The sequence below is a fragment of the Panulirus ornatus genome, chromosome 42, assembly GCF_036320965.1.
Source record: "Panulirus ornatus isolate Po-2019 chromosome 42, ASM3632096v1, whole genome shotgun sequence".
NCBI classification, from domain to species: Eukaryota; Metazoa; Arthropoda; class Malacostraca; order Decapoda; family Palinuridae; genus Panulirus; species Panulirus ornatus.
In genome coordinates, this window is record NC_092265.1 from 22,731,183 (window position 1) to 22,758,414 (window position 27,232).

The window sequence follows — 27,232 nt, forward strand, 5'->3', positions numbered from 1 at the left end:
CCTTTCATCCCCCACAGACTGCATACCTGCCCCTTTCTCCAAGACTCTTGCATTTACCTCCCTCATCACCCTATCCATAAATGAATTAAAAAACTATGGTGTAATCACATGCCCCTGCCACAGACCAACCTTCACGTGGAACAGTTCACTGTCCTTTCTTCCTACTCATTCACATGCCTTACACCCTTGATAAAAGCTTCTCTGCCTCTAGCCCCTTTCCTTCTGCATCTTTTATTTTTAAGACCATTCACAGGCATCTCTGTCAGCCCTGTCATTTAATTTCTCTCGATCCATAAATGCCACACACAAATCCATCTGTTTCCCTGAGTATTTCTCTCACATTTCCTAAAGCAAACACCTGATCCACACATCCTCTACCACTTCTGAAACCACAGTGCTCCTTCCCAGTGTAATGCTCTGAACATGTCTTCACCCCTCTCAATCATTACCCTCCCATACAACTTTCCAGGTGAGGTGCCTGAGGATTGGCGGAATGCGTGCATAGTGCCATTGTACAAAGGCAAAGGGGATAAGAGTGAGTGCTCAAATTACAGAGGTATAAGTTTGTTGAGTATTCCTGGTAAATTATATGGGAGGGTGTTCATTGAGAGGGTGAAGGCATGTACAGAGCATCAGATTGGGGAAGAGCAGTGTGGTTTCAGAAGTGGTAGAGGATGTGTGGGTCAGGTGTTTGCTTTGAAGAATGTATGTGAGAAATACTTAGAAAAGCAAATAGATTTGTATGTAGCATTTATGGATCTGGAGAAGGCATATGATAGAGTTGATAGAGATGCTCTGTGGAAGGTATTAAGAATATATGGTGTGGGAGGCAAGTTGTTAGAAGCAGTGAAAAGTTTTTATCGAGGATGTAAGGCATGTGTAGGTGTAGGAAGAGAGGAAAGTGATTGGTTCTCAGTGAATGTAGGTTTGCAGCAGGGGTGTGTGATGTCTCCATGGTTCTTTAATTTGTTTATGGATGGGGTTGTTAGGGAGGTGAATGCAAGAGTTTTGGAAAGAGGGGCAAGTATGAAGTCTGTTGGGGATGAGAGAGCTTGGGAAGTGAGTCAGTTGTTGTTCGCTGATGATACAGTGCTGGTGGCTGATTCATGTGAGAAACTGCAGAAGCTGGTGACTAGGTTTGGTAAAGTGTGTGAAAGAAGAAAGTTAAGAGTAAATGTGAATAAGAGCAAGGTTATTAGGTACAGTAGGGTTGAGGGTCAAGTCAATTGGGAGGTGAGTTTGAATGGAGAAAAACTGGAGGAAGTGAAGTGTTTTAGATATCTGGGAGTGGATCTGGCAGCGGATGGAACCATGGAAGCGGAAGTGGATCATAGGGTGGGGGAGGGGGCGAAAATTCTGGGAGCCTTGAAGAATGTGTGGAAGTCGAGAACATTATCTCGGAAAGCAAAAATGGGTATGTTTGAAGGAATAGTGGTTCCAACAATGTTGTATGGTTGCGAGGCGTGGGCTATGGATAGAGTTGTGCGCAGGAGGATGGATGTGCTGGAAATGAGATGTTTGAGGACAGTGTATGGTGTGAGGTGGTTTGATCGAGTAAGTAACGTAAGGGTAAGAGAGATGTGTGGAAATAAAAAGAGCGTGGTTGAGAGAGCAGAAGAGGGTGTTTTGAAATGGTTTGGGCACATGGAGAGAATGAGTGAGGAAAGATTGACCAAGAGGATATATGTGTCGGAGGTGGAGGGAACGAGGAGAAGAGGGAGACCAAATTGGAGGTGGAAAGATGGAGTGAAAAAGATTTTGTTTGATCGGGGCCTGAACATGCAGGAGGGTGAAAGGAGGGCAAGGAATAGAGTGAATTGGAGCGATGTGGTATACCGGGGTTGACGTGCTGTCAGTGGATTGAATCGGGGCATGTGAAGAGTCTGGGGTAAACCATGGAAAGCTGTGTAGGTATGTATATTTGCGTGTGTGGACGTATGTATATACATGTGTATGGGGGTGGGTTGGGCCATTTCTTTCGTCTGTTTCCTTGCGCTACCTCGCAAACGCGGGAGACAGCGACAAAGCAAAAAAAAAAAAAAAAAAAAAAAAAAAAACTTTCCAGGTACACTCAACAAACTTATACCTCTGTAGTTTGAACACTTATCTTTATTAACATGGCCTTCATACAGTGGCATTATACATGCATTTCGACAATCCTCAGGCATCCCACCATGATCCATACTTACATTGAAATATCATACTTACATTGAAATTGTATACTAAGCAATCAACAACACAATCACCCCTTAATGAATTCAACTGCAATACCATCCACTCAAGCCACCTTGACATACCGTATGTATGACTATCACTACCTCCTCTCTCTTCACTAAACCTCTCTCCATGACTCACTTTGCATACCATCCAGTTATTCATAGAGTGACTTTGTTGTAGCATATGTATATTTTGCAAGAATGCAAGTTTACCTGGTGACAAGATGTATCTAGCATAAGCCTATTTTACCATCTTTTCTATTTATTGTATTTAATATTGGCATATTTGCAATTCCTTACAACAACAGTTTTCGTTTCTTTTTGTAATTATTAGGTATTGTTGTTTGTAGTTGTTGGGCTGCTAGTTATTGCTGTAAGTATCTTGTATGGTTTGAAGCTTTTGTGATATTTGCTTTTGAGTGGTTGGAAGACCAAGTAGATGAGATGTAGTTTAGGGTGGAGCAAGTGAATATTATGAAGGATATAATTTTTTTCTTGTCTAAATCTGGCATCAGTCATAGTTCTGTGGGCATTTACACTGCATGTTGCTTTTGTGTTGATGTTTGTGATGTGGGTAATGAACACGACGTGTTTGTCGTACATGATTCCCAGAATGGTCTGTATTTTGTTGAGCATGAGTGATTGTCCATTCAGGTGACTGGAAGATACACCTAACAGCAATAGGAATGAAGGAGAGAGACTAGTATTTTGGGAGGAGTTAAGTCAATGCTTCATACAATTTGGTGTGAGGGACCACTTAATAGTGTTTGGTAATTTGAGTGCAAGAATGGATGATGTGACCATCTAGGTTATAATGGGGAGAATGGGATTCCCATTGTGAATGAAAATAGTAAGTAGCTTCTAGAGCTGTGTTGAAAAAGGACTTGTGATTGGGGATGCATTTGTGGTCGAGTGAGGTTAATGGTAAGGAGGCATTACAGCATTGGAATTTATCCTGATTGATGGGCATGTTTAAGAGTGACTTTTGGATGTGAATATGCTGAGAGGGGCAGCTGGCAGGATGTCTAAGCACTTCTTGGTGGAAATGAGGGTGAAGGTTTGTACTTGAAGAGGCTATAGGAAAAGAGGAAATATTATGTCATAATGAATTCCTACTGCTGTGCTTTATCTACTGGCTGATTGTAGCTAGTTAGCAGGAAGCTCTAGTGAAATCAGTACGTCGTTGACTGGCTTTAAGCTTAACTTGGGTACTTTCCACTCCTACAGCAGTTGTAGGTAGCTGGAGTAGTTTAAGTTTAATATTACAGTGTAAGATTACTGGTTGTATAACCACCTTAGTTTACATGAGTCAGACTGACTGCTTTAGTGGACACTACTTCTTAGGAAACAGTTACTTGCCAGAGTGATCACTTGCTGTGACCACACTTTTTTCTCTCTCATATTTGTTCTTTCATGTACACCATGTCAGTTAAATACCAGATTGTGGAATTAATTATGCACTTATGTGTTATATATACATTTAACTCTGTCAGTGAAAAGTTTTTATCAAAGGTGTAAGGCTTGTGTACAAGTAGGAAGAGAGGAGTATGAGTAGTTCCAAGTGATGGATGGTCTGTGGTAGGGATGTGTCATGTCACCATGGTGGTTCATTTTGTTTATGGATGGGGTGGTGAGGGAGGTAAATGCGAGAGTCTTGGAGAGAGGGCGAGTATGCAGTGTCTGGGGGATGAGAGGACCTGGGATGTGAGTCATTTGTTGTTTGCTGATGAAACAGCATTGGTGGCATATTCAAGTGAGAAACTGCAGAGGTTGGTGACTGACTTTGGAAAAGTGTGCAAAGGAGAAAGTTGAGTGAATGTGAATAAAAGCAAGGTTATTAGTATTAGGTTCAGCAGGTTTGTGGGACAGGTTGGTTGGGGAATGGGTTTGAATGGAGCAAACTTTGGAAGAAGTGAAGTGTTTTAGATATCTGGGAGTGGACGTGGCTGTGAATGGTACCATGGAAGTGGAAGTGAGCCATAGGGGTCAGGGAGGGGATGAAGGTTCTGGGAGTACTGAAGAACGTGTGGAAAGAGAGAACATTATTTTGAAGGGCAAAATAGGTATGTTTGAAGGAATAGTAGTCCCAACAGTATTATATGGATGCGAGGCATGGGCAATAGATAAAGCTGTGCGGAGGAGGATGGATGTGTTGGAAATGAAATGTTTGAGGACAGTCTGTAGTGTGAGGTGGTTTGATTGAGCAAGTAATGAAAATGGAAGAGTGATTTGCAGTAATAAAAAGATTGTGGCTGAGAGAGCCAAAGAGGGTGTTCTAAAATAATGTGGACATAAGGAGAGAATGAGTGAGAAAAGGTTAACAAAGAGGATACATGTGTCAGATGTGGAGGGGAGACCAGATTGGAGATAGAAGGATGGAGCAAAAAAGATTTTGAGGAATTAGGGCTTGAACATGCATGAGGGTGAGATGCATGCATGGTATAGAGTGAATTGGTATAATGCGGTGTACTTGTGTTGATGTGTTGTCAAAGGACTGAATCAGGGCATGTGAAGTGTTTAGGATAAACCATGGAAAAGTTTATAGAGAATGGATGTGAGCTAATGTGGCCTATCTTCGTCTGTTCCTGACACTTTCTTGCCTATGCCAAAAACGGCAATCAAATTTGAGAAAAAAAAAAGGTTGGTGTAAAGAGGTGCACTAGTTATGAATTTGCCTGCTATGAGTATTATGAATGATAGATTGAAATGGGTGTAGGGATGGGTGTCCAGAGATTTAGGAATATGTCCCCATCTCTTCCATATCATAATAGGGTCAGTCATTATTATTACTCCAAAGCCTCCTTCACTAAATCCTTTTACTTCTTGGTCTCCCTCTTCCTACCCCCAATTTTGACATTAGATCCTTTTAGTTAGTCTTCACTCATCCTCTTCATATGTCCAAACCATTTTAGCATATTAGTCTGCTCTCTCAGCCAGATTGCCAAACACCTCTAATGCAATCATCCTTTACAGTCACCTAGCCTCTTGCCACACATAATTTTGTTCAAGGTTATTTCTCATTATATATCTTTTTCAGACCAAGATTGAAGAATGTTGACAGAAGTACTGCACAACATAATGCAGTTACAGTAAACAACGTCACTGTCATTATTACAGAGTTCCAACCCAAGCAGCGTAAAACTTCTTCTGGAAATAGCTCAGCAACTACAAATGGTGATACATCCCAGATCATGTCATCCTCAGAAGCAGGTTCCATCTCAGATGCTTCAACAGATACACGTAATGGTGATATAACAACTGAATCCCGAAGTTCATAGGTCTGTGAAATATTCTGTACTGAGCCTGAAGCCTCCAGCCATTTTGTGAACACACATACCATTGGCTTCAGTGAATACCACCAGTAGAACGTTCAATTTTATATAGAAGTTTTTATTAATAGTTAATGATGGAAGTCTTTAAAAGATTACAACTTGGCTCTGGTTATTGGTCTGTGGCATAAGGCCATGTGATGTCATAAACACTTGTATGTGCTGACGTGAGAAATCTAGCAGACATTATGATGAAGCAGCTAGTGGTTACTCAAAAGTGAGAGAAAAAGGACTCTCAAATGGCTCTTGGAATGCCATACAACTCTAGTTTGTATTTAGTTTGGTTAACCTCAAAGGTACTACTTATGCTTTTAGCATAATGACCACATTAACATTTTTACAGTGTTTGTGTAAGACTGCCTTTGATCATTACTGCCTTCAATTGTAAAAGCCAGTAGGTAGTGATACCTGTCGCCTGTTAAGTTCTCTGTCATAAACAATAAAACACGAAGGGAACTCAACACCAGTGGATCATTTAGAGTTATAATTTCACTCTTGCTACTTTTTTGGACAGACCTCAGGTTAAGAAATGGGTTTGTCATGTTAACCAAACACATTAACTTGAATAATGATAACTCTTAGTCTAATATTTATCGGCATTATGAATTTTGTTATAATCATGTTACTATTTCAGACTGAGAATGAAGAACCATTGTTATGATAATGTACAAATATATCATGTTGCCTTGTTAGCATTGTCTAAAAATTAACTGAATTACAGAGGTGCCACTATGTGTTTTACTAAGACAGTTGTATGGATTAATCTCACAGCCTCCATATTTTTGATGCTTGATAAAGAGTTCTAACACCTTTGTATTATTTCTTGGTACAGTCACAATAATGCCAAGAAACATTTCAGTATGGTTAGTATTGGGCTATAAGCCCTAGATGTAAATTTGTAATGAAAATGGTAGTGTAATATAGCGTGTCTGTATTTGTGTGTGAAAGAGAGAGGTGAAAGGTTTGATACATTTTGCTAAAAATGATGTACAGTAGCATTGAGTATCACTTTTAAGACTAGTATATTATTGTGTGACATGCTTTTTAAATGACTATGTACTTTTATAGATAAATCAGTGTCAAAATAATATTCCCTACAGATTGTTTTTGTATATGTTGAGAGAGGATTTTCTGCAAAATTTAATTGAACTTATCATTTTTATGTCATGCTATCATGGGTTGAAATTTTCTTGTGAAATGGAGATTTATTTGGTTCCATGTCCTGACGGAGTGATCAACTCTGTACATACCATAAAAAGTCATACCTTATCATCCCTGCTTGGCCAGGGATTGAATTTGGGTTGTGAATGTAAATCATTAGATCCCACACCAAGTTGTGTCAAATAATTATTTACCTAGTTGTGTACAAGCTTGATGACATTGGTGTAAGTAGTTTTTTGTTTATGTACTTCAGATATATGACTATCTAGTTTCTGCCGATGCTTTTTTAGTACGATTGAAACTATTGCATCATTTCATCACATCAGAACATATTTTTTCCATAGAAATAATTTTACCGTCCCTGTCATCTGATGAAATAGTAATTTGGCAGACATTATATTTACATGTCATAAACTGATCAGGAATATGTTAATGACTAGGATGTTCTGTCCAATTTTTTTTTTTTTTTTTTTTTTTTTTTTTTTTTTTTTTATCTGCCATTGCCATTCAGTTCATAAAGTCTTGAAACATCCAAGAAGTAGTATTAATCAGGATTATGGTTGTATGTATAGTAAGTTGGTAACTACTGCATAACTGTGTAGCTCCCTGTTGATTCAAATAAACCAGTGACTAATTAGATTATTCTGTTAACAACCAAGATCTTTATCAGTTAAAAATATTTAGTGGCTGAAATATGTAGATACATCAGGGAAATATATCCAAATGCAGGAACCCAAAAATTACTTGTATGTGTATATTTTTGTCTGTTTATTTTGTAAAATACATTTCATAAAGAAAATGTGTTATATGTGATGTAAAAGTGGACCAAGAAGCAAGTAATATTAAATTGATGGTATTGTTTTAAAGTTTTGAAATATTAATCATGGATTTTACGGGTCTAAATAAGTCATATTTTTACTTAATCGAAATTTTGGGCCTGAAAAGTTTGATAAATAGCCTTGAAATTACTATTTGGTGTGAATTTCAATCATAAGCCTGAAAAATGGTCCAAAAGATAATTATTCTCGTAATCCTTGTCCTATTTTCCTGTTGAGTTTTCAAGTAATTATATGGAATGTAATGATAATGTGATTGTAGAATTATAGTTCTGTTGAAATGATAATGCTTATACCTTATTTAGTTAGCACATTTGCAAAATTGGGTCTGAAAATTGGTTTCAGTAGGCCTTAAAAGTATTCTCTTGCTGGAAGTCAAAGAAGCCGTAATATATATTTAGGTGACTGTAATGATGGGATATTGAGAATAAGGATATATTGTGATTATAAAGTTGTCTGTGTCAACCAAAGTTTTATACAGTTCTCTAAAATATAATACCAACAGCAGATTTACATGCTGTGTTTGGGTTTCAGCAATCAGTTCATATAAAAATTCAAATTACATTCAGATTCATTATATTTTAATTAAACCCTCCTTTCCAGTAATAAAAAGAGCTATACTATTTCAGATGTATTATCAACAAAATTATTTTGCAATATTTAACGTATGATGAGGTACATATAACGAGATTTCTTGGATGTGTCCATCTGGTTACATGTATATATTTCTTTCATTCATTCATACCTGCTTGCCATTTCCCACCTTAGTGAGGTAGTTTTAGTAGAGTAAAAGTCCTGACTAAGCAGTTTCCTCTGTTCCATCTTTTGGAATATGTCCTTGTTAGCTTCTTTCCTTTGTTCTTTCTTTTGGAATGGCCTAGGCCCTTTCCTTTATTCTTTCTTCTGGAATGTGCAAGGCTCTTTCTTTTAGAATGTATTAATGTAATGCTCCTACTCCTTGTAAGTCACCCTCTTCAACACTCAGGAGATATTTGTATGTGGGTAGTAATGTAGTGGGGAAGAAATGGTTGATGATGAACTTTCAAGTGTATGTAATATAATTATTGGTGCAGTAGCAGATTCTAGTAAAGGTAATGAAGTTTTTAAACTGCTGAGATTTTACAAATGTGGTTGCAAACTTAAAATTGAAGAGATATTAACCATGGAAAAGTCTATGGGGCTTGGTTGTTGATAGGGGGCTCAGGTTTTAGTACTTTATACATGACGAGAGTTGATGTGAGTGTTGTATTTATATCTGTTACCCATTCCTTCTGGTAACCTTTAAGGGGGTGGCCATGGTAAAAGAGTCTCCATAAATGATAAACTCCATTGAGTAAATGAGGCAGTTTGTCAGCTACTAGTCCTTCCTTGCTAACATGGAAAATGGCTAACATTAAAAAAATGAACAGAATTATTAATTTGACCTGTAAAGTGACACAATTAAAGATTCTAAAGGCAATTAGGCATTTAGAACAAAACATACACACTAGAAAAAATATAAGGATAGTAAGACAAACTCTGCGTTGTGTTTATACAGATAAATGAAAACTATCGTCTTATCTTAGGAAAAGTAGAATGATGTATATTGGACAGACCTAATACCAGGAACAGTGTGTAGACTGTAGACAAAGAAGCTGTTGCCAGATAGAAGACATATACAGTGAAGAGGTTGGATATTTATGACACTTATACATGGACAAACAAGAAAAAGACAAAAGTTTATAGTGTAGACAAGGAAGGATGAAATGAAAGTGTAGATGAAAAAGACAAATTTATTGATTTAGTATCGTATGAAGATGTTGATAAGAACACAGAATGAAACAAATGAACATGAACTAAAGAAAAAGAGAAAATGATGAGTCAGGTGCCCCAAAATATCATGGTAGATGACAGTGATAACAGGTTGAGAAATAAATGCACAAGAATGAAGCCAGAGGATGCTAGGAAGCAAAATGTAAGTGAAGAAAATTATGAAACTTCATTATAATATTTAACCTAATAAATACTGATTTTCCATGTAAGTCATATGACATCAGCAGTTGACTGAGAGTGTGCCATATATATTCTTTGGCACTTAAAAATCTTGGGCTTGGTAAATGAGAGTAGTTACTCGGAAAGCAACCACTTACACCTTGGATAGTATTTCCACATCCTCTGCCCATATTTATTCATCTCATCTGATCAGTAACCATCAAATGATCTGAGGGATAGTATATCATTTTTGAGCTGCTTATGCAGCAAATAAAATATATACATTTTTTTTTCTTTGTTTCATACTTGATCGCCATTTCCCACATTAGCGAGGTAGCTTTATGAATGGACAAAAAATGCTGTTCCCCATCCTGATCCCGGCCCGAGGGAAGTTTCCATGGTTCACCCCAGATATTTTACATGCCCTAGTTTAAGTCCACTGGCAGCATGTTGACCGACCCCAGTATACCACATCATTCCAATGTACCGTATTCCATGCATGCCTTTCACCACCCTCCAGAATGCTCAAAAGCTTATCCATTCCATTCCTCCACCTCCAAATTGGTCTCCCTGTTCCCTCCACTTCTGACAATTGTATCCTATGTCCAGACCATTTCAGTACACCCTCTTGTACTCTCTCAAACACACTCAGTACCACACATCTCTCGTAGCCTTTCATGAATTACTAGATCAAACTACCTCACCATATACTGTCATCAAACATTTCATTTCCAACCCATTCACCCTCCTCCACTTAGCCTAATGTTTAGCTCATGCTTCACATACATAAAACGTTGGGACTACTATTCCTTCAAACATACCCATTTTTGCCCTCCAAGATAATGCTTACTCCTTCCACACATTCTTCAATGCTCCTAGAACCTTTGTCCCCTCCCTGAACACTATGACTGACTCAGTGAATGAATATAGGGGAGAAAGAATACTTCCCACCTATTCCCTGTGTGTCATAGATGACTAAAAGGGGAGAGAGTGGAGGGCTGGAAATCCTCCCTCTCCCGTTTTTAATTTTCCAAAAGAAGGAACAGAAAACAGGGCCAAGTGAGTATATTTCCTCAAAGCCTCAGTCCTCTTTTCTTAACAATACCTCGCAAATGCGGGAAATAATACAGTGTATGAAATTTTTTTTTTTTTTTTTTTTTTTTTCCACTGTCTCCCGCGTTTGCGAGGTAGCGCAAGGAAACAGACGAAAGAAATGGCCCAACCCACCCCCATACACATGTATATACATACGTCCACACACGCAAATATACATACCTACACAGCTTTCCATGGTTTACCCCAGACGCTTCACATGCCCTGATTTAATCCACTGACAGCATGTCAACCCCGGTATACCACATCGCTCCAATTCACTCTATTCCTGGCCCTCCTTTCACCCTCCTGCATGTTCAGGCCCCGATCACACAAAATCTTCTTCACTCCATCTTTCCACCTCCAATTTGGTCTCCCTCTTCTCCTCGTTCCCTCCACCTCCGACAAATATATCCTCTTGGTCAATCTTTCCTCACTCATTCTCTCCATGTGCCCAAACCATTTCAAAACACCCTCTTCTGCTCTCTCAACCACGCTCTTTTTATTTCCACACATCTCTCTTACCCTTACGTTACTTACTCGATCAAACCACCTCACACCACACATTGTCCTCAAACATCTCATTTCCAGCACATCCATCCTCATGCGCACCACTCTATCCATAGCCCACGCCTCGCAACCATACAACATTGTTGGAACCACTATTCCTTCAAACATACCCATTTTTGCTTTCCGAGATAATGTTCTCGACTTCCACACATTCTTCAAGGCTCCCAGAATTTTCGCCCCCTCCCCCACCCTATGATCCACTTCCGCTTCCATGGTTCCATCCGCTGCCAGATCCACTCCCAGATATCTAAAACACTTCACTTCCTCCAGTTTTTCTCCATTCAAACTCGCCTCCCAATTGACTTGACCCTCATCCCTACTGTACCTAATAACCTTGCTCTTATTCACATTTACTCTTAACTTTCTTCTTTCACACACTTTACCAAACTCAGTCACCAGCTTCTGCAGTTTCTCACATGAATCAGCCACCAGCGCTGTATCATCAGCGAACAACAACTGACTCACTTCCCAAGCTCTCTCATCCCCAACAGACTTCATACTTGCCCCTCTTTCCAAAACTCTTCCATTTACCTCCCTAACAACCCCATCCATAAACAAATTAAAGAACCATGGAGACATCACACACCCCTGCCGCAAACCTACATTCACTGAGAACCAATCACTTTCCTCTCTTCCTACACGTACACATGCCTTACATCCTCGATAAAAACTTTTCACTGCTTCTAACAACTTGCCTCCCACACCATATATTCTTAATACCTTCCACAGAGCATCTCTATCAACTCTATCATATGCCTTCTCCAGATCCATAAATTATTATTATTATTATTATACTTTGTCGCTGTCTCCCGCGTTTGCGAGGTAGCGCAAGGAAACAGACGAAAGAAATGGCCCAACCCCCCCCCCATACACATGTATATACATACGTCCACACACGCAAATATACATACCTACACAGCTTTCCATGGCTTACCCCAGACGCTTCACATGCCCTGCTTCAATCCACTGACAGCACGTCAACCCACATCGCTCCAATTCACTCTATTCCTTGCCCTCCTTTCACCCTCCTGCATGTTCAGGCCCCGATCACACAAAATCTTTTTCACTCCATCTTTCCACCTCCAATTTGGTCTCCCTCTTCTCCTTGTTCCCTCCACCTCCGACACATATATCCTCTTGGTCAATCTTTCCTCACTCATCCTCTCCATGTGGCCAAACCACTTCAAAACACCCTCTTCTGCTCTCTCAACCACGCTCTTTCTATTTCCACACATCTCTCTTACCCTTACGTTACTCACTCGATCAAACCACCTCACACCACACATTGTCCTCAAACATCTCATTTCCAGCACATCCATCCTCCTGCGCACAACTCTATCCATAGCCCACGCCTCGCAACCATACAACATTGTTGGAACCACTATTCCTTCAAACATACCCATTTTTGCTTTCCGAGATAATGTTCTCGACTTCCACACATTCTTCAAGGCCCCCAGGATTTTCGCCCCCTCCCCCACCCTATGATCCACTTCCGCTTCCATGGTTCCATCCGCTGCCAGATCCACTCCCAGATATCTAAAACACTTCACTTCCTACATACAAATCCATTTGCTTTTCTAAGTATTTCTCACATACATTCTTCAAAGCAAACACCTGATCCACACATCCTCTACCCCTTCTGAAACCACCTCAAACATTTCTTTTCCAACACTTCCACCCTTCTCTGCACAACCTATAGCCCATGCCTCGCAACCATATAATGTTGGAACAACTATTCCCTCAAACGTACCCATTTTCACTCGCGAGATAACGTTCTCTGTTTCCACACTTTCTTTATCACTCCTGGAACCTTTGCCCTCAACCCCACCCTATGATTCCCCTCCACTTCCATGGTTCCATTTGCTGTAAAGTGTGAGATGGTTTGATTGAGTAAGTAATAAAAGGGTAAGAGAGATGTGTAGTAATAAAAAGTGTGGTTGAGAAAGCAGAATGAGTGAGGAAAGGTAGACAGGAGATGTATGTGTCAGAGGTGGAGGGAACAAGGAGAAGCAGGAGACCAAATTGGAGGTGGAAGGATGGAGTGAAAAAGGAATAGAGTGAATTGGAACAATGTGGTATGCTAGGGTTGATGTGCTGTCTATGGACTGAACCAGGGCATATGAAAAGGCTGGGGTAAGCCATGGAAAGGCCTGTGGGGTATTCTATAATATGCGCAAATTACAGATTCCTAGCTGAAAATTACATATTCTTAGGATAAAAAGTTTTGAAAAGATGTCTCATAACCCCAAATAATCAATGGTTACAATGTAGTGTATGAGATGGCCATTTGGAAATTATATTGTACTTATGATTTATTTCAGCATAATACACAAAACCAATACAGATGCAGTCAGAATGGAAGTAGGCTATGTCATGCAACATGGCTAACAGCTGGAAACCATTTTGTGTGCAAGTGCTATAACTAACCCAAGCCCCACAAGTATCTTCATTCTTGCCAAACACAGGTGAATTATATTGTGTTGTTTCATTTACACCTAACATTTGTTTAATACAAGCCAAATTCTTGTCAGGAGCTGTAGTGTGTTTTTAAAAACTAGAGAATACACCATTTCTGAATTTGTTCTTCCTCCATATAGTCTGCTGGTGATGCTGCCAACATCTCTGTCCTGCCATGTCTGTAATTTTTGGGGGATTTCTTTACAAGGGCTTAAATTGGTAGGGAAGAGGCACCTACTCAGTCTTGGAAATATTACTCTTTCCAACTCATTTTCATTGTTTTCAGCACAAGAACCTTTGCCATCGGTAGTGTAAAAAGAGTGATCTTGAATGTAAAAAAAAGTGCAGTAATCATACTTTTGAAAAGCAAAACCCTGGAATGATGTCACTCCTGCATCATGTACTATTTTGGTTTAGGTCTAGCAAGTGTCAGTTGAATTTGGCTAGGATAGTTCTAAGCAATACATGGCAATCTAAGATGTTTGGTTATTTGTGCTTTTGACTTATCAGTTGTCAGGGTAATTAAGGCTCTCAACAGTGAAGTATAACCACCAATCAAAATTCTTGTACATCTTTGGATGTTAAAATCAGTTCTAAAGACCATGAACACTTTCAAGTTACTGCCTAAATATCACACTGTCTGAAGCCTTTAAAAGAAACTCAAATTAACATGAATATTAAAACAAGAAATAACTGATATGCATTTCAATTGTTTTGCTACTAGTAATATAAATGCTACTGCCTTTAAAAGTACATACTACAATTGATTTTTCCTTTGAATGAGACACCACCTATCTCTTTCAAAACAGACAATGTTTTCCTTTAAGAGCTTCTGTAGATGATGATCCACATTAACCTTAGCTGCTAAGTGTAGATGCTCAGGAGTGTCCTGTTGATAATAAATTGAAATTTTCAGTACATGAAACATTTAGGCAATAATGTTTTATTCTATTCTGTACATATACTAATGATATTCTATCCAAATAGATTTCCATGGTGTAGTCCACAATCAACCGAGCTGTTCTTCCACCATTTGGGTTAGATAAAATGGGTACCTGGCTCAGCCTAATATATATATATATATATATATATATATATATATATATATATATATATATATATATATATATATATATATTTTTTTTTTTTTTTTTTTTTTTTTTGTCGCTGTCTCCCGCTTTTGCGAGGTAGCGCAAGGAAACAGACGAAAGAAATGGCCCAACCCACCCCCATACACATGTATATACATACGTCCACACACGCAAATATACATACCTACACAGCTTTCCATGGTTTACCCCAGACGCTTCACATTCCCTGATTCAATCCATTGAGAGCACGTCAACCCCGGTATACCACATCGATCCAATTCACTCTATTCCTTGCCCTCCTTTCACCCTCCTGCATGTTCAGGCCCCGATCACACAAAATCTTTTTCACTCCATCTTTCCACCTCCAATTTGGTCTCCCACTTCTCCTCGTTCCCTCCTCCTCCAACACATATATCCTCTTGGTCAATCTTTCCTCACTCATTCTCTCCATGTGCCCAAACCATTTCAAAACACCCTCTTCTGCTCTCTCAACCACGCTCTTTTTATTTCCACACATCTCTCTTACCCTTACATTACTTACTCGATCAAACCACCTCACACCACACATTGTCCTCAAACATCTCATTTCCAGCACATCCATCCTCCTGCGCACAACTCTATCCATAGCCCACGCCTCGCAACCATACAACATTGTTGGAACCACTATTCCTTCAAACATACCCATTTTTGCTTTCCGAGATAATGTTCTTGACTTCCACACATTCTTCAAGGCTCCCAGAATTTTCGCCCCCTCCCCCACCCTATGATCCACTTCCGCTTCCATGGTTCCATCCGCTGCCAGATCCACTCCCAGATATCTAAAACACTTTACTTCCTCCAGTTTTTCTCCATTCAAACTTACCTCCCAATTGACTTGACCCTCAACCCTACTGTACCTAATAACCTTGCTCTTATTCACATTCACTCTTAACTTTCTTCTTTCACACACACACATATATATATATATATATATATATATATATATATATACGTGGGAAGTATTCTTTCTCCCCTATCCCTATATATTGTTGTGGATGAGAGAGCTTGGGAAGTGTGTCAGTTGTTGTTCGCTGATGATACAGTACTGGTGGCTGATTCATGTGAGAAACTGCAGAAGCTGGTGACTGAGTTTGGTAAAGTGTGTGAAAGAAGAAAGCTGAGAGTAAATGTGAATAGAGCAAGGTTGTTAGGTACAGTAGGGTTGAGGGACAAGTCATTTGGGATCCCAGGTTTGGGAGGTAAGTCTGAATGGAGAAAAACTGGAGGAAGTGAAGTGTTTTAGATATCTGGTAGTGGATTTGGCAGCGGATGGAAGAGGAAGTGAATCATAGGGTGGGGAAGGGGGCGAAAGTTCTGGGAGCGTTGAAGAATGTGTGGAAGTCGAGAACATTACCTCGGAAAGCAAAAATGGGTATGTTTGAAGGAATAGTAGTTCCAACAATGTTATATGGTTGCGAGGCGTGGGCTATGGATAGAGTTGTGCAGAGGAGGGTGGATGTGCTGGAAATGAGATGTTTGAGGACAATATGTGGTGAGGTGGCTTGATCGAGTAAGTAATAATAGGGTAAGATAGATATGTGGTAACAAAAAGAGTGTGGTTGAGAGAGCAGAAGAGGGTGTTTTGAAATGGTTTGGTCACATGGAGAGAATGAGTGAGGAAAGATTGACCAAGAGGATATATGTGTCAGAGGTGGAGGGAACTAGGAGAAGTGGGAGACCAAATTGGAGGTGGCAAGATGGAGTGAAAAAGATTTTGAGTGATCGGGGCCTGAACATGCAGGAAGGTGAAAAGCGTGCAAGGAATAGAGTGAATTGGAACGATGTGGTATACCGGGGTCGACATGCTGTCAATGGATTGAACCAGGGCATGTGAAGCGTCTTGGGGTAAACCATGGAAAGTTCTGTGGGGCTTGGAAGTGGAAAGGGAGCTGTGGTTTCAGTGCATTATTACATGACAGCTAGAGACTGAGTGTGAACAAATGTGGCCTTTGTTGTCTTTTCCTAGGGCTACCTCGCGCACATGAGGGGGGATGGGGTTGTTATTTCATGTGTGGCGGGGTGGCGATGGGAATGAATAAAGGCAGACTATGAATTATGTACATGTGTATATATGTATATGTCTATGTGTGTATATATATGTATACGTTGAGATGTATAGGTATGTATATGTGCGTGTGTGGACGTGTATGCATATACATGTGTATGTGGGTGGGTTGGGCCATTCTTTCGTCTGTTTCCTTGCGCTACCTCGCTAACGCGGGAGACAGCGACAAAGCAAAATAATATTAAAATTTTTTTTTTTTTTTATTTTGCTTTGTCAGTGTCTCCCGCGTTTGCGAGGTAGCGCAAGGAAAGAGACGAAAGAAAATGGCCCAACCCACCCCCATACACATGTATATACACACACGTCCACACACGCAAATATACATACCTATACATCTCAATGTACACATATATATACACACACAGACACATACATATATACCCATGCACTCAATTCACACTGTCTGCCTTTATTCATTCCCATCACCACCTCGCCACACATGGAATACCATCCCCCTCCCCCCTCATGTGTGCGGGGTAGCGCTAGGAAAAGACAACAAAGGCCTCATTCGTTCACACTCAGTCTCTAGCTGTCATGCAATAATGCCCAAAACCACAGCTCCCTTTCCACATCCAGGCCCCACACAGCTTTCCATGGTTTACCCCAGACGCTTCACATGCCCTGATTCAATCCACTGACAGCACGTCAATCCCGGTATACCACATCGATCCAATTCACTCTATTCCTTGCCCGCCTTTCACCCTCCTGCATGTTCAGGCCCCAATCACTCAAAATCTTTTTCACTCCATCTTTCCACCTCCAATTTGGTCTCCCACTTCTCCTCGTTCCCTCCACCTCCGACACATATATCCTCTTGGTCAATCTTTCCTCACTCATTCTCTCCATGTACCCAAACCATTTCAAAACACCCTCTTCTGCTCTCTCAACCACGCTCTTTTTATTTCCACACATCTCTCTTACCCTTTCATTACTCACTCGATCAAACCACCTCACGCTACATATTGTCCTCAAACATCTCATTTCCAACATATCCCCCCTCCTCCACACAACCCTATCTATGGCCCACGCCTCGCAACCATATAACATTGTTGGAACCACTATTCCTTCAAACGTACCCATTTTTGCTTTCCGAGAAAATGTTCTTGCCTTCCACACATTCTTCAACGCTCCCAGAGCCCTCACCCCCTCCCCCACCCTGTGACTCACTTCCGCTTCCATGGTTCCATCCGCTGCCAAATCCATTCCCAGATACCTAAAACACTTCACTTCCTCCAGTTTTTCTCCATTTAAACTTACCTCCCAAATGACTTGTCCCTCAACCCTACTGTACCTAATAACCTTGCTCTTATTCACATTTACCCTCAGCTTTCTTCTTTCACACACTTTACCAAACTCAGTCACCAGCTTCTGCAGTTTCTCACCCAAATCAGCCATCAGTGCTGTATCATCAGCGAACAACAACTGACTCACTTCCCAAGCTCTCTCATCCACAACAGACTGCATACCTGCCCCTCTCCAAAACTCTTGCATTCACTCCCTAACAACCCCATCCATAAACAAACAACCATGGAGACATCAACACTTTCTTCTTTTCCAAAAACCTTTACAAATCTTCAGCACCAGCTACCCCTCTCAGCACATTTACATCCAAGAGTATCTCTTTCACATGCCTTGCAATTAATAAATAATCCAATAATGCCAACTGACCATCTCTACCAACTCACATACATATACTTGTATATCTCCCACTTCTAAAATTGGTATTCCCAATCACCAGTCCTTGTGCAGCACATAACTCCACAAGCCGTTCACCATTCCATTCATAATACTGAATACCTCATGCCCCCCAGTTATACCCTAAACTGCTACATTACTCATCTTTGCATTAAAATCACCTATCACTAATACCCGTTTTCTTACAACAAAACTGATGACATACTCACTTGGCTCATCAAGTAACAAGATAAAAATGAATTTAAAATGTTATTGCCATAATGCAATCAATGAAATATTTCTTTTGAAGTATCTCCATGTAAATACTCCACCAACCTTGTACATTATCGTGACTAATTCCATTGATGTCATATGTTTCTTGCCAGTCAGTAATTTAATGATTTGCTCTTCCCTTTTCTTACGATGGTTAATGTATTGTTCAATATGGATATTAGGATCATTTATCACAGGTCCATGTCCAGGGTAGATCACTTTTGGTTCTATGTCCAGGATTAGCTGGAAAAAGAGAGAATTAGAAAAAATAAATACGTAAAAATATAAACACATGAAATTTTGCAACAGTATGGTGCAGTCTTAAGTAGAAGATGAACTGATCTGCTCCATATGATGGCCACTTTCACACAGTAACCTTAAAAAGTAGTTAACCAGATCCACATTAGCCCTTATGGCCTTTATATATCATATCTTTATGGGGCTGGTTTAGTTACAACAAAGTCATACAGCAAATTTGGTATTGTATTATCAGGTAAAGAAAAAAAATGAAAGGAAGTGAACTGCACAAAAGAGTACAATCATAAACAGATCTGACATCCACTAAATGAAATTATGCCAAAATATTTTTCTAACTACAGGGGACACCAAAATGAACTTAAGAGTAGATGTTACATTATCTGTCAGCTCAGGGCTTGTATGACATCTAGTGAGGCATGATGGTGAAATCTATCCCTAGCAGATGACTGGCTTCACTTAACTCATTGGTGTGCTCTTCAGTTACTTGACCTGTCAATAGGTTCCTTAGCTGGTTACTCAATGATTCAGTTGGCTTACTTACTCATGTGTCCCTAAAGTGGTTGACCCTCTGGTGTGCCCTTAAGATGAATGATTCATTGGTATGTCCCTCTGCTGGCTGACTTTAGTGTGTTCCTCAGCTAGGTAAGTCACTAGCATGTTACAAGTATGAAGACTTTTTTTATTAGTAACGGATGTGGCAGAAACGTGCCCTAATCAAAGCCATCTCAAATGAAAGAAAAATGAAGGTGAAAGAATGAGATTAAGTATAGCTCTCTGTGTGTCTGTAAACCCAACTCTTAAGGTGGAACGGTAGGATGAAGAGGTAAAAAAATTAAAAAGAATTCTACATTACACATCACTTTGAATAAATCTCAATGTGGCTGGTCTACACCCAGAATCTATGGAAAGCAGCCACTAGGAATGTGGCACAGTTCCAAGAATTAGTGGCAAGGACACACAAAAACAGCTCACCATAGCATGGCCAAAACAATCATTGTAAAAGGGTAAGAGTAGCAACATCACAGCATACAGAAAGGAACTGTTGGAAAGAAGTACAAGACGAGGAATTGATAAGGCAGAATACTTTTGATTCTCCTATGGCTAAGAAAAAAATGGAGGAAGAGGCACCCCAGATACACATACAGTATTTCTTACCGAGTTGATAAAGAACTGCTCAAAAGAGAGATTATTATGGCACCTAACAAACTCTCCCAGCTTTTGAAAGGTATATTTCATATGTTCATTATGTGGTATTTTCAAGATAGAATGGAGGATACTGTAATTCCTTGCATATTTAAATTATTGCAAGATTGAACAGGTTGTTAAAAATTTAACATTGGAAAATAAAGGAAAATATATTGAATTTAACCACAAAGAATGCCTAACATTAAAAAGTGGAAGAGTGAGTTGGAAGTATGTATTGTGGGACCCTCAGCATTTGAATGAACTGGTCAAAAGTTGAAGGAAGAAAGTTTCTTAACTGAAAGAAGAAAGAGCAGGCAGAAGAACCCCAGTGGACACTACTGTTGACTAGATAGAGGAAGTCACTCAATAAAAAATGACAGTAGTGGAGCAACTTTAAAGGAAACTGTGCATCAAAGAAGAGAGAAGTAGAAAAGTCATACATAGGAAGTTTACAAAGCAAAGGTTTATGCTATCCCCTATTAAATGCTTTGGAGATGCCAAAGCCCATAATTAAAGATTCACCAAAATCCATGAGAGAGGAGGACCTAATATGATTCGCATGAGAGAAGACCACTGCAGACCTTGCATTACACAACCTGTTTCAGATTCTAAAAGGGGTGGGAGATTTTGAGCATATATGAAGTTGAGGGTTTCATACTTTGGAGACAGCAAATGTGAGAGACGGGATAAAAGATGGAGATATTAGAATGGGCTCCTTTTCTAGAGACTGGCTGCATGAGGGACTGCTTTCAAGAAGGGAAAGTTTAGGTGTTACAAGAGGCAAGCAAGGATTGGAATTAATGCAGAAGCTCACTCCTGTAGGACACAATGAGATGTGCTAGCAAGATCATAAACCTTGCCCATATGTGGTTGAGAGTATCTGGAAAACCTTGAATGAGAAAAATACAGGAGATGGTATAGATTTTGTAGGAGAGAGTGTTTGGAGGACTAGTATGGAATCATCCAAAGCAGAGACAAGAAAAAATTACTTAAAGGATGGTTTTATGAGCAGGTGTTAGCAACAGACTGATCAGGTCAGAGGAAAGAAGCAAAGGTTGAGTTACACATTGATGTGTCGTCCCTCAGCTATGTCTTGTAAATAAGGATATGTGAGTTTAGGATTGAAGCAGTATAAGGAATAGCGTTTTTTGTTTTCTTAACATACCTTATCACTTATTACAAATTATGACATAGTCAATTTTACTTCAACCTGCTGCTTTAATTCCTAGTGCTTCCCAGCCAGAGAGTGCAGATAGAAAATGCACTCTAAGATTTATCTAAGGGGGAATACATAAAAAGAAGATAATCTGAGAAGTTTATTCTATCATAAAAGGTGGCTTAGCAGATTATCCTGCATGGGTAAAAATGAGATGGCTGTATGTTGCATAAGAGATGTGCTATGGGATCCTGAACATGAACTTTACATGTCAAAACTGCAGGTTATATTTACCTTCAGTGAAGCCATGTAGCTGGACAGATCTTCAAATACTGTTGTTCCTTCACCTAGAATGCAATCACCACTAAACAATATCCCTTCCTCAGTCAGTTCTAAAACAACATGGTCTGTGGTATGACCTGGAGTATGGTGAACTCTGTATGAATAAAAAATAAAGAGGAAATTCACCTAATACACCAATGCAATTTATCATATAATCATGTAACATAAAGAGTTGGGTTACTGCATCAAACAGATCTTTGGAAGAAATTTAAGGGTATCATTCCAAATTAAGTTAATCCATTGTAAACAGTCAGGAAAGTTACTAAGCAAAAGCCATGTCTAGAAAGCTGTACAACAGTTTATGAACAAGTCAGAAAAAATAGATATTTTCTACCTGAGAGTTCCACCTTCAGTTTTTATCTCCTCTTTATGTGTGAGAAATTTATGATCCACTGATGCAAATACAGAATCCTCAGGAGCATCAGCTCGGGGAAATTTGTATACTTTGACATCTCCTGTAACATTTTTTTTACATTACTAAAACATGGTTTCCTGTAACTCTTACATTTATGTTACATGAACTCTGCATCAAGATAATTCCTTAAAAACACCAGATTCCTTGAATGCAGAAAATCTGGCAACACAATATATACAATGGTAAAATAAAGTTTATTGGCTTTTAGAACACACCAGTTAAGTTTAACTTAAAGTTTATTAGCTTTTAGAACACATCAGTTAAGTTTAATTTTAATATGACAGAAACAGTTAAAACACTTTTATATTAAATACACTTTAGATATATAATGGTAAAAATTACAATTAAAGGAAAAAATGAAAAAGCTAGAAGTATATCTAATACAAATTCGAAGGGTGTTCCATGGAGCGACTGTGTCAACTGCAGCACAGTGCATTTACTGGGATGACCTAAATTATTAGGAAGAATACCTACTATCAGCTGGTGAGGAATGTAAAGAAAAATAGAGAGAAATACGAAGAAATAATTGATGGAGTGTGATTTAAGTACTGGATTAAATAAGATGGAGAGGGAGGGGTGTCCCCAATGAATTCATGCTTATGGGAGAAATTACATTACGTAACTACTGTGTCTGATTTTCTCTATATAATCCTGGGATAATGAAGCACTTTGATACTGATGATAGATAAAGACCTAGAATATTTTCAAAGAAATAGCTACAATGTTCTGATACAAGCTAGACACTTGATCTCCTCACACTTATGCGTGGTGTGAATAGCATAATATTTCTGAATATGTTCATGCTATTCACTAATATTGCCAAAGCTGTGAATAAAACATGAATATACATGAAATGAGAGTTGCTCTTTCATTATTCTCCTCACACTAGCTAACCAATCCTTTCTACAGTAAACCCTTGATTTAACGGACTAATATTGGTGAAGGGGTATACGTTAATGCCGAAAGTCCATGTGCTGGAAATGAGATGTTTGAGGACAATATATGGTGTGAGGTGGTTTGATCGAGTAACTAATGAAAGGGTAAGAGAAATGTGTGGTAATAAAAAGAGTTTGGTTGAGAGTGCAGAAGGTGTTTTGAAATGGTTTGGTCACATGGAGAGAATGAGTGAGGAAAGACTGACAAAGAGATATATGTGTCAGAGGTGGAGGGAACGAGGAAAAGTGGGAGACCAAACTGGAGGAGGAAGGATGGAGTGAAAAAGATTTTGAGTGATTGGGGCCTGAACATGCAGGAGGGTGAAAGGCGTGCAAGGAATATAGTGAATTGGAATGAAGTGGTACACCGGGGTCAACGTGCTGTCAATGGATTGAACCAGGGCATGTGAAGTGTCTGAGGTAAACCATGGAAAGTTCTGTGGGGCGTGAATGTGGAAAGGGAGCTGTGGTTTCGGTGCATTATACATGACAGCTAGAGACTGAGTGTGAACGAATGTGGCCTTTGTTGTCTTTTCCTAGCGCTACCTTGCACTCATGCAGGGGGAGGGGGTTGTCATTTCATATGTGGCGGGGTGGCGATGGGAATGACTAAAGGCAGCAAGTATGAATTATGTACATGTATATATATGTATATGTCTGTCTATGTATATATATATGGATACGTTGAAATGTATAGGTATGTATATATGCGTGTGTGGACGTGTATGCGTATGCATGTGTGTGTGGGTGGGTTGGGCCATTCTTTCATCTGTTTCCTTGCTCTACCTCACTAACACAGGAGACAGCGACACAGTATAATATAAATTAATATAATATACTAAATGTCAAGTTACATGCTCCTCTCTCTCAGTTAATGAAAATGATAGCTTGCCTCTGGAGCAACCAAGTACATCCTTTAAACCTCCTATATGGTCACGGTGCCAGTGAGTGATGATAACTTTGTCAATTGTGGTGTCATATTCCTCCAACACTGAAGTCAGGGATGATAGGTAATCTGTATTTCCTTTCTCACCCACATCGAGCAGAACACGTCTGCAAATAAAAAACAGTAAACAGCACAACAAATCACTTCTCCATAGTCACATAATGTTATAGACTCATAAATGAAAATATATTCTCCAAACAGAGAGTAAACCTTTGAACAAGACAATGATAGGTTCCATTACTCTGTCTAAATCTAATACACCATCACCTACTATCCAGCTACGTAGACAATACAAGAGTTTTTTGAAGTAGTTCCATCCTTGCACTATTTAGACATCCATCTCATCCACATGCTCTAGCACTCTCTCTTTCCACCTACTCCTTGATCTTACTCTTCTTCTTCTTTCCCTTATTCATATACTCACACATTTGTATTTCCTACATCTATCTCTCTGATATACTCATACCACCTCCATGTTGAGGCAATTACTTTCACAGAGAAAGCTTTCATTATTTGATATTTCTCTCATACAACTACAGTTCTCATTCCATCCACCTTTAAATCCGTTTCTTATTTTTCAAAAATCCATTCACAAAGATCCTTTCTCTCTGTGACTTTGTTATTAAAAAGTTAAACTTCACCTCCATGCATCTGGAGTGGTGAAATATACCTTCTGAAAATTTTTGCCAGATTGCAAAAACTAGTATTATCACCCATGGCCTCTTCCAGAACACCAGCATCAGATGCAGACTATAGAATAGACACAAGAACTAGTAACCAAATGTAAACTCTGATTAGCAACCATTCTTGATCACGGAAAACAATCTCTGATATATTTTGACCATAACACTGAATATCAAGGAAGTGGGCTGCAAGGGATACTTGCAAAAAAAAATCTTAATGATACACTCTGACTTAACACTGGATATCAAGGTAGTTTGCTGCAAAGGAAAGTTCGGTGAGGATTCAAACATTGTTAATTTTGACAAGCATTTTTGGTCCCAAGCTTAGTAAAATTCTGCTTTAGCTACAACACAAAACTAACTTTTGAATATCGATGAATTCATGGAATTATAATAATGTACCTACCTGATGAAGATAATCATCAGACATCTTTTTTTATTCTATGATGATAAATTTAGCTTTACTAATAACAGCTGTAAGGTTTGGGAAAATGAAGGGTTGAATAATGTAAAAGTAACCAACATTTTTCTGCTAACCAACCAGAAACATCAAACACGAGCAAAATGAAACAATATTATATTAAATACAAGTTCACTTAAATATGCTCAGCATTCAAGTCTGCCAAATCATAATTCTCCTCCCATCCAAACCATTCCATAACCAACCACCAAACCCTAAGCTGAAATATGTAGCTCTCCCCTGTTTTACACTTCAACAACCTATCCTTACGGGTCCCCCCTACCTTCACAAAAATAATACACTGACAAAACACGAACACACTATAATGGCTGGATAACCACTAAACCATCGTTCTCCCAACCCAGTTTTAAACTACCTAGCTTCAACTAACCTAAAAAAAAAAAAAAAACCCAGGCACACACAAGTTACACCTGCTCATCTGCATTCGCCAGTTGAACACTATAAAGAACACCATAAAGAGCTATACAGTATTATTACACTTCTTGACCAGTGGTCCCACAAAGTGGACGTGGCCACCTTCCTGAGCGCTGCAAGAGTGCCAGTAAGGAGGACCCAAATCCAGGTGGGTAATTCACATTTTATTCACATTTTTAAGTGTGAGTCGATACGATACCACTGCCAAATATAATAAAATTAGGGCAAGTTTAGAGCAGGATTTTTTTTATGTGAAGTGGTTTTCTCTTTACAGTCAGATGTTTTGCATGTCTTGTATGATTCGTGTTCGGCTCTGTACAACTAATAAAAAAAAGGGGGTTAAACTTTCTTGATCAACAGCTTATTCATACGAACCTCTTCCCAGTCCCAATAAGATAGGTGTTCGTGCCCTGTAGGGTCATTGGACCTGGATTACATCCTAAAATGCGAATAATACGTGGTGTAAGCTGAGATATCTTGGGAATATAGGCTGCCATTCTCTTTCTCGGCCCTGTCTGTGTGAGCGTACAGTTGCTTTCAGTCAGTGCCTAAGATAAGCCCTATAAACTTCCAAGGCCATATCATTAACCCAATTGTTAGGTCTTCTTTTCTCTTCCATTGTATTTAATAATCTGTTTTATAATTCCATCATTATTGGACATATTTTCTCATTCAGTCTATTTTGAATTTGCAATCGCTTACTTATCAGATCCTAACTTCTGTCTTTGCGTTCAAACAAATAAACAAACAAAAAAAGTTATGTACCTTTTATAAGTATGTCTAATCTATATTTCTTAGCATATATTTTTCTGTAAATTCAATATCATTTATATAGCATTTTACGTATTCTAATAATAAGGCTTAAAGGCTTAAAGTCCAAGGGCGCACTTGGACCTGTGATTCATCTGCTAATATTACTTGCTGTTTACACAGAGAACGTGAGTATCCATATCATTATAGCAAAAAGATAGGTAGATGGAGAGATAGATAGATATATAGACAGATAAATAGATATTTTTTCCTGAGAGTATGTTAAAGACAGTCGTGTGAAAGAAATAGGCTTTGGTTTATGTAGAGTTTTGAGCGGTTGCACAGCACCATAGGCTGAAGTGTCACGTGAAAGTAAATATTTGTGAAGTGTATTACTATTTACTTTTACAAAATGTGAAAAGCTATGGAGTTTATCATTTATTCCTTGTTTTGTCGAAAAAATTGCTATTAGTTACTTATTTTGTATTCCATATTTTCGACAAAATTCCGAGGTTGGTATTTTTTTTTTACATTAGACAGTCACGGTGATATAGCAATAAATTGTTCTCACAAACAAAATATGACAAAAATAACATCAAATACAAGTAATAATGTCTTTTAGTTATTCTTTATCTCATATAATGTCTTTACTTATTATTCGCAGGGTAATTATTCTCTGAAGACAAAATGGGCACCCATATTGCCTGGGGGTCGTCCAGTAGACTTGATTACTTATTCCTTATCTTTTAAAGATAAATAAAAGAAGTAGTTATCATGTAAGAACTAGATAGGAATATCATCAGTGGTAATGAGGTCAAAAATATCCCAGGATTATCTTATTCATTACTGAAAGTATATCATCCCATTCTCATAAAATTTTCATATTATCCCAA

The 27,232-nt window shown here is 38.9% G+C and overlaps 2 protein-coding genes across 4 annotated transcripts in view; one reads left to right on the forward strand and one right to left on the reverse strand.

The window, feature by feature from the left end:
* RYBP (ring and YY1 binding protein) overlaps positions 1-9,802 on the forward strand; it is a 32,786-nt gene extending 22,984 nt beyond the window's left edge. For both annotated transcript variants that reach the window (XM_071686711.1, XM_071686710.1), the window contains one exon: positions 5,254-9,802. In XM_071686711.1, the coding sequence (XP_071542812.1) occupies positions 5,254-5,494 (241 nt within the window). In that variant the 3' untranslated portion in view covers positions 5,495-9,802. The remainder of the gene's footprint in view (positions 1-5,253) is intronic.
* A 3,659-nt stretch (positions 9,803-13,461) lies between these two features.
* LOC139761973 (endoribonuclease LACTB2) lies at positions 13,462-26,193 on the reverse strand. Of its 2 annotated transcripts, none has more exons than XM_071686708.1 (6): positions 25,965-26,193; positions 23,958-24,118; positions 22,050-22,170; positions 21,668-21,809; positions 18,838-19,017; positions 13,462-14,521 (listed from the first exon to the last, which is right to left on the reverse strand). In XM_071686708.1, exons 1-6 carry the CDS (start codon positions 26,084-26,086, stop codon positions 14,390-14,392), a joined length of 858 nt encoding a protein of 285 aa, XP_071542809.1. In that variant the 5' UTR covers positions 26,087-26,193; the 3' UTR covers positions 13,462-14,389. The 2 variants fall into 2 exon arrangements, with proteins under 2 accessions (XP_071542809.1, XP_071542810.1); XM_071686709.1 differs by lacking the exon at positions 25,965-26,193 and adding an exon at positions 25,101-25,132.
* Between the last annotated feature and the right edge of the window lie 1,039 nt (positions 26,194-27,232).